The following is a 9,117-nucleotide window of genomic DNA, read 5'->3' on the forward strand; positions in this document are numbered from 1 at the left end:
TTACAGCAATACTAATTACAGAATAGTTGTCACACACACACTAGACTAGAATGTCCACAAAATGTACTTCCCTTTTTCCTTATTTTAATAAAAATTGTTATTAATTTCCTTAGAATTTTTAAATTTTAGAGTTGAGCTATGTAAGTTTTTGGATTGTTTTAATCAGATTTCTCACAATGTCATATTCTTTTATTGTGGTATTTAGTTGATAGAAGTATAGTATATATACAATAAACTACACCCCTTTTAAGCATATAGTTCAGAGTTTTGACAAAGGTATACAATGATGTAACCACTACCCCAACCAAGATATAGAATGTTTTCACCACGTACACAGTTCCCTTATGCTCATTTCTAATAAATTCCCCATTATCCCCAAAGTCATCTGCTGTTCTAATTTCTCTGACCATAAGTTAGTTTTGCTTGTTCCTGAATCTCATACTCATGGAATCGTACAACATGTACAGTTTTGTATCTGATCTCTTTTGCTCAACATGAAGTTTTTGATATTCATCCATGTTGCTGCATGTAAGTGGCTTGTTACTTTTTATTGCTCCTTTTATTTCTTTGGGTGGCTGGGGTGGAAGTAGAGTAAATGAGGGAATAGGAAGGAGCAAGCGTCTTCTGGCACTGCCTGTGAATTTTAATACCATTCATTTCAACAACTGTAGTATCAAAAAGAAAATTATTGTAGAAATGTCAGTCCACTCAATATTACTCACTAACAATGACAACAAAGGTCAGTTAACAGCTTTAGGCACAAAGGAACATACAAAGAATATATTCCTGCAATTCTTAGTTTATTCCAATTACGCTTAATATTATACCTCCTAATTATTGAGAGGAATCAAGTCTCATATATTAGAATTCATTAATTCTTGTGAATAAGTGGGATAATTTTTCCATTTTATTTGTTAACAAGCTATTACTAGTACACATAAAGCCATTATATTTTATTATACATCATATACGTCCCAATTTACAGAATCCTATTAGATTTTTGGTTGATAATCTTGTGGTTCCTCTGTCAGAAATAATATGGTCTATAAATAATGATAGACCTCTTTCTTATAGAATCTCCTTTTTCTTAATTGAAATTTGGGAAATTTTTACCACAATTAAAATTCAATTTTATTTTTGTATGCTAGCACAAAATGCGTTTATTAAATAACTTTGCAACATTTACGTCCCATAGAAGTTTACATGCACGAGCCACAGATGTTCTTTTTAAACTCTGTGTACTTTATTTCTGTACCTTTGTAGTTATTTTAATATGAAGTCGAGAGAAGATATATAAGGGACTCCGAATCCAATGCCTTTGAAATTCGAAAGTTCCTTTCCCCAGTAGCATTAATTATGTTTAAGAAGCAAAACAAGATAGTTTTTCATCTCACAGGATAATATATTTCATAAACTCTCACATTACTTACAGTAAAAGCGTGCTTGCAAAAATGCTTTTGCGGTAACAAGGTACTGTGATGATGTTTTGAAAATATAGAATTTAGGTTCTGCCACAAATTCATCTTTAACATGCCTTAATTCAACTATTTCCTCCATTCAACATTTTAGAGAGTACTGCTTGGCAGTGAAGGAGCTCTTCTGTGCAAAAGAATGGCTGGCTATGGAAGAAAAGACCCACAGAGGACTCTACAGATCTGGGATGCATCTGCTGTCCGTTCCAGAATGCAGCAAGCTTCCCAGCATGCACTGGGACCCAACGGCCTGTAGCAGACTGCCATATTTAGGTAATAAAAGGGCTCCCAAGGCTTTGGAGGTTAAGAGAAATGTACTATTTTGAAGAAACTAAGGTGTGAACTTAAAGCTCCTAATATTTCTAGGCATTTCTAATTTTTATTTTTTAGCTCTGCTTTCCTTAGATAACTAATACTATCCTAATTGCACAGGTTAGTGTAAGGATTTATTTCATTTGTTCTAAAATTAAGAGCAATTTTAACTGCTGCTTGAGATCTTACCTTCTTTCATAGGGGATCTTACGAGAGCTTGTAACATTTTCTGGAATGTGCAGAAAAATAGCTAAGAAACATCTCATATTTTGTCAGAAGAGTGGAATAAAAGAATAAAGTCCTCTTTCTTCCCTAATGAAGCAGATTTTTAAGCATGCTAAAATAAGCCACATGTTTGAAAACGCTGATCTCACAAAACAAAATTGAATTGCTGCATGTTGCTTTCATGAACTTTGTTTGTAAGGAACTGTGTTGTTATCCCTAACAGCTGGTTTAATTTGAAAGACCCAATTCTTTCACATTCGAATGCAAAGAATGTTTTCCAGCTGTATATTAAAAAGCTGAAAGAGAACTTGGCATTTCTTAGCACTCTCTCACAGAATATATGAGATATCTGGATGCTCACTTTAAACAAATTTTTATCCTTTTCCCCTCAGATTATAAAAAAGAAAACCTAACAAGTAAGTAATTTTGTTTGTGCCCTTGAAATCGTACGTGTATGTAATTGGATTCATGCATGTGTATTTACACTCATACTTCCTTGATGTGCAGAACAGAATGTACAACCCCCTCAAAGGCTCTTCACCAAACTCACCCAGGGTAGAGCAAAAAGGAACATCAGATCTCAGTTTATAGCTCCTAATTAGGCCATGGAGAGCAGCATATTTAGTGAATGATACAAATACTATCTCCAAACTCAAGGTTGTTAGCCTATTTTATCCCTTATATGTCTATAAAATAAGCCAAATTTAAAATGCCACCTTTTGCTTTTGCCTTCATGACTTTGTATTATCTAATCGTTTATAGATGAAAACAAATATTTCTTCATTGAGCCGACTCATGATCTTCATTTGTGACACAGATCCTTGTTTTGGAAGATTGGTGTTTTTTTTTAAAGATAGTTAATTTTCAGTAGAAAGTTTATAGGGTCAAATCAAATGGCTTTAAAAGGATAATCACAAAATCTCTAGGAAAGAATTTAAGAAGATTGCTTGAAAAGGGATGTCCTAGAAACTAACTTGTATCAGATGGTATTTTAACCTGTCAAAATGCAGAAAAACTTGGAATGAAATTAGAAAACTTTTTCATGTAAATTAACTTCCTCTGGTTTGAGTGTTCTAAGGCTTAAATCACACCTACTTCTTGTAATACATGTTCTAGGCCTAATCCCCTCTGTACTTGGTGAGGTGCCAGGACTTGATTTTACCAGCTTACTTAAAGGACTAAGATGTAAAATATTAAAAGAAAGAATGCTACTGGTCCCAACTGACTCACTCAGTTATTAAATAAGAGCAGTACGGAAACCCTAAAAACCTATTATTCTGGTAGCCTGTCAAATTGTTATTCCCAAATGAAGGAATAAAAAAAAAAAAAAAGCTTTTCAATTCATTGTTGTATAAGCAGCCAAAGTTGACTTTGATTAGACTTTTAATTGATAACTGTGGTCTTTGTTATCCTTCAGTTGTTTACTCACTCATCGATTCAAGCATTCATTGAGGCTTTGCTGTGTGGAAAGTGACAATTTAATCTTAAATTAGACAGGAACAACACACACAAAAAGAATCCATGTTTCTGCCTTTTATACTGATTATAAAGGAACTTTGAGCAGCACAAACCGGCTACGATAACTAACTTCCTAGTCTTAAAAAAAACACAGTTTTATGAAATCTTTGATACATGTAAGAAAATGAGTTCCAAATGTCACAAACTGACCATTTCATCTGAACCTGGGGTAGGGAATGTCTGAAAGTATGCTACCTGGGTTAAATGCAATTATTATTAAAGAAATTGGCTGTATCTCTTCAGGTCAGTCAATAGTTGAACAAAGAAGGCATCCTTATTAGGCAAAGAATTCCATATTCTATGGAAATGTGTGAAGACTTCAAATATTTCTTGAAGTAAGCTTCTCTAGTAAGCTCTAAGGAATATTGTCAGTTCGCTTTGAGGAGTGGCGAAGAATATTTTTTAATCATTTGTTCATCTTTGCCTTATTTTCTTCTTGCTTGAACACAGGGACTAGAATTTCAGTAGTTTTTATTTTTTATGGCTTCTTTTGATGCAGTGAAATGTCTTTTTGAGCACGCGATGTCTTTGTACTGTTGATGTTATTTGTCTGCTAAGCAGGCATTGCGCTATTCCTCTCTTCCGCAGGACTTCACACACTTTGCTATAGAAACACTCAGCGGTGAGTCTGTCTTCTATTTCAAAGCTTCTGTGGAGAAAAGTATAATCTGGCTTAACTATTGGAATGATGATGTGCTTTTCTCTTTAATTCTTTTCTTCTTCCATCTTTACATATATTTCAAGAATGAACCAGTGCATGCCCTAATCCAGCACACTGATTAGTGTGTTATGTATATTATGTCTAAATACTCCCAATAGCCCTATGAAATTAGGTATCATGAATATCCTCCATTCTACATTCAAGTCAACTTGAGAACAATAGATTATACAACTTGCCTAAGTTCACCTATCTAGTAAGGGGTTGAGCCAGGATTTTAACCCAAATCTACCTGATTCTGACTCTGTCTTCAGAGCCTAGTTTCTTAACTGTTGTACCTAATGCCTCTCTGTTATCACCATTTTTTTTATTTCCAAGACGTCATGTATAATAAAGCTGAACTGATTGCTAAACTGATTCAGTCTTGAATGGATACTACTCTCTTTTCACATTCTATTATAATTGACAATTCTTAAGAAGGTCTAGTTGACAAAAATGTTGTTGTCCACAATTTTAAATCACCCAGGGAACTTGTTGATTTGATTTTTTGTCAACATTTAGATGAATATATGTTTTTTGTTTTTTTTTCATTTCTGCATATTATGGGGGCACAAATGTTTTGGTTATGTTGCCCTTGCCCGCCCCCCCAGGCAGAGCCTCAAGCATGTCCATCCCCCAGATGGTGTGCATCACACTCATTATGTATGTATATATCCATCCCTTCCTCTCCACTCCCATCTGCCCCATGCCCAATAAATGTTATTCCTATCTGTGCATTTAGGTGTTAGTCAGTGAAACCAATTTGTTGGTGAGTACATGCGGTGCTTATTTTTCCATTCTTGGGATACTTCACTTAGTAGAATGGGTTCCAGCTCTATCCAGGAAAATACAAGAGGTGCTATATCCCCATTGTTTCTTATAGCTGTATAGTACACCATGGTATACATATACCACATTTTATTAATCCACTCATGTATGGATAGGCACTAGGGTTGTTTCCACATCTTTGCAATTGTGCATTGTGCCGCCATAAACATTCGAGTGCAGATGTCTTTTTTATAGAATGTCTTTTGTTCTTTTCGGTAGATGCCCAGTAATGGGATTGCTGGATCAAATGGTAGGTCTATTTGTATCTCTTTAAGGTATCTCCATATTGCTTCCCACAGAGGTTGCACTACTTTGCAGTCCCACCAGCAGTGTATGAGTGTTCCTGTCTCTCCGCATCCACGCCAACATTTATTGTTTTGGGACTTTTTGATAAAGGCCGTTCTCACTGGAGATAAGTGATATCTCAATGTGGTTTTTATTTGCATTTCCCTGATGATTAGAGATGTTGAGTATTTTTTCATATGTTTCTTGGCCAGTAGTCTGTCTTCTTTTGAAAAGTTTCTGTTCATGTCCTTTGGCCACTTTTTGATAGGGTTGTTTGATTTTTTTCTTGCTGATTTTCCTGAGTTCAAAATAGATTCTGCTTATCAGCCCTTTATCGGACATGTAGAATGCGAAATTTTCTCCTATTCTGTAGGTTGTATGTTTGCTCTCATGACAGTTTCTTTGGCTGTGCAGAAGCTTTTTAATTTAATCAGGTCCCATTTTTTTATTTTTGTTGTTGCTGTAATTGCCTTTGGGGTCTTCTTCATAAATTCTTTGCCTAGGCCAATGTCTAGAAGAGTTTTTCCAACATTTTCTTCTAGCATTCTAATAGTTTCACACCTTAGGTTTAAGTCTGTTACTCATCATGAGTTGATTTTTGTGATAGGTGAAAGGGGTGGATCCTGTTTCAGTCTTCTACACGTGGCTACCCAGTTTTCCCAGCACCATAAGGATTCTTTTCCCCAGTGTATGTTTTTGTCTGCTTTGTCAAAGATTAGATGGCTATATGAGGATGGTTTTATATACGGGTTCTCAGTTCTGTTCCACTGGTCGATGTCCCTGTTCTTGTGCCAGTACCAAGCTGTTTTCATTACTATAGTCTTGTAGTATAGTTTGAAGTCTGGTAAATTGATACCTCCCACTTTGTTTTTATTGCCTAGGATTGCTTTTGCTATATAGGGTCTTCTCTTGTTCCATACGAAGCGTAAAATTATTTTTTCTATATCTGTGAAAAATGCTGTTGGTATTTTAATAGGGATTGCATTGAATTTGTAGATCACTTTGGGTAGCATAGACATCTTAACAATGTTGATTCTGCCGACCCACGAGCATGGTATTTTTTTCCACCTGTTTACATCCTCTGCTATTTCCTTCCTCAGTGTTTCATAGTTCTCCCTGGAGAGGTTTTTTACCCCCTTAGTTAAATATATTCCTAGGTAATTTTCTTTGTTGCTATTGTGAAGGGTATTGAATATTTGATTTGCTTCTCAGTTTGACTGTTATTGATGTATATGAATGCCTCTGATTTGTGTGTATTGATTTTGTATCCTGAGACTTTACTGAATTCATTTATCAATTCTAGGAGTCTCTTGGTTGAATCCTTGGGGTTTTCTAGATATAATATCAGCAGCAAAGAGTAAGAGTTTGACCTCTTCTTCCCCCATTTGGATACCCTTAATTCCTCTCACTCGTCTAATTGCTGTGGCAAGGACTTCCAGCACTATGTTGAATAGAAGTGGAGAGAGTGGGCAACCTTGCCTGGTTCCAGTTCTAAGTGGGAATGCTTTCAGTTTTTCCCCATTCAGTATGATGTTGGCTGTGGGTTTGTCATATATGGCTTGTATCATTTGTAAGTAAGCCCTGTCTATGCCTATTTTGTTAAGCGTTCTTGCCATAAAAGGGTGTTAAATTTTGTCAAATGCTTTTTCTGTGTCTATTGAGAGGATCACATGATCTTTGTTTTTGCTTCTATTTATATGGTGAATTACATTTATAGATTTGCGTATGTTGAACCATCCCTGAATCTCTGGGATGAAGCCCACTTGGTCATCATGGATTATTTTCTTGAATAGCATCTGGATTCGGTTTTCTAGGATTTTGTTGAGGAGAATTTTTGCATTTATATTCATAAGGGATATTGGTCTGTAGTTTTCTTTTTTTGTTGCGTCCTTTCCTGGTTTTGGTATCAGGATTATATTGGCTTCATAAAATGTGTTGGGGAGGATTCCATCCTTCTTGATGTGGAATAATTTCTGCAGGTGTGGTAAAATTTGGGTGCGAAACCATGTGGTCTAGGACTTTTCTTTTTAGGAATGTTTGCATCCAAAACTCATTTTTCTGTAATTATCAGCTACCATTTTGTACACAAATGAAACCATAAAGAATGTGTGTGTGTTTATATATAACTAGTGAATTATATAATCATTTGGAATGCTGGTCAGGTAATTTTTGTGGTCATATTAAAGTTATAATTTCATAGAAAATTCAAGTTTGAAGTGATTTTAACAGCTATTTAATCCAAATTCTTCCACAATGAGAGTCTTTTCCAGAGTGTCTGACAGAGACATTCCCTTTTCCCTCTTGAATTCACTCTTTCGTTTCATTGTAGAATACATTAATTATTAGAACAATTTAGCTTTGTAGAACTAATTCTGGTTCTCTATAACTTTCAACAACTGATCTCTGCTCTATTTCTTTGATCCATCTTCTATAGGACAGCCCTTAAAATATTAGGAGACAGGTACCCTATCTCCCTGTAGTCTTCTCTTATTCACATTAAATATGTTCAATTTTCAACTTTTTGTTTTACGACCTGACTTCCAAAATCTTCACCTCCGTGTTTACTCTTCACTGGCTGCACGTGAGCTTGAGGAATTTCCAGAATTGAACACAATGCACAGAACAGGATCTGATCAGAATTACAACGCAACCATTATTTTCTTATTCTTTTATTAGTATAGAATAAACTCATGCTAGCTGTTTGATAATCACATGACCTTAATTGTCCCTTTATACACATATGGGTTTCTTGATGTAGTTGATTTTCTAACTTAAATTTTTCACTAGATCAATCTAATTAATTTATAGTTATTTTGCCAGATTTTTCTTGCATTTATAATAATTTTGCTTTATATATTCAGCTACTATGTTCTATGAGGTGTAGTGATTCATGACACTTTATTCTCTCCTTATATAAATGCTTTTACCATGTAAAATGTAACTCACTCTCATTTTAACTTTAAAATTCTGGTATTAATAATGGCAATCCTTTTTTTGTATTTACATTAGCCTAAAATCCCTTTGTCTCTCTCTTTTTTCTTTTCTTATAAGAAACATATACCTGGGTTTACTCCAGTCTGAGCTATTTTCTACTAATAGAAAGTTTCAGCCTGTTCGTATTTTGTATAACAGCTAACGTACTTGATTTTATTCCTACTATCTTAACTTTACATGCTCTATGCATTTTACTTTTTTGCTTCTTTTTTCCTTTTCCTTATTTTTTGCTAGTTATTATTTATCCACTGTTAAGTAAAAACCAGATACCAACTTTTTCTACACATTACAGTGCTCTATTTGTTCCTAATGTCTCCCCACTCCATGGGACTTTTAGGATCTCCAATGAGATCCTTAGAATGCTTGTATCTCTTTTATACCTTCCCCAATACTGCTAGGCTTCTCCTTATTGAATAACTCTTATTGATTCTCATTTCAAGAATTAGATAAAATTCCATTCATCATATCCATTTAGATTTTACATATATATATTTCTTTATTACCACTATTCATCTTGAAGTCATTTTCTGATTCAGTTGTTATTTACTTAAAAGTCCTCTCACATATTTCCTCAGAAGGGATCTTGGGTGATAGAGTCCCTGAATCCTTGTATATTATCAAATAGTTTCCTTTTACCTGGATATTTGAAAAGTGTATTAGCTGGACATTTTTTTTCTCTTAATAGCTTATAGATGTGATTTCACTCTTTTCTAGCTCCTGATTTTTTTTTTTTTATTTCAGCATATTATGGGGGTACAGATATTTATGTTACTTATGTTGCCCTTG

At 34.6% G+C, this 9,117-nt stretch overlaps 1 protein-coding gene across 1 annotated transcript in view; it reads left to right on the forward strand.

The window, feature by feature from the left end:
* MUSK (muscle, skeletal, receptor tyrosine kinase) overlaps positions 1–9,117 on the forward strand; it is a 132,145-nt gene that overhangs the window by 104,282 nt on the left and 18,746 nt on the right. Inside the window, exons 9-10 of the mRNA XM_012641130.1 lie at positions 1,570–1,745; positions 2,402–2,425. Coding sequence (XP_012496584.1) covers positions 1,570–1,745; positions 2,402–2,425 — 200 coding nt within the window. The remainder of the gene's footprint in view (positions 1–1,569; positions 1,746–2,401; positions 2,426–9,117) is intronic.

Source organism: Propithecus coquereli, unplaced genomic scaffold (assembly GCF_000956105.1).
Source record: "Propithecus coquereli isolate 6110/MARCELLA unplaced genomic scaffold, Pcoq_1.0 Scaffold163, whole genome shotgun sequence".
NCBI lineage: Eukaryota > Metazoa > Chordata > Mammalia > Primates > Indriidae > Propithecus > Propithecus coquereli.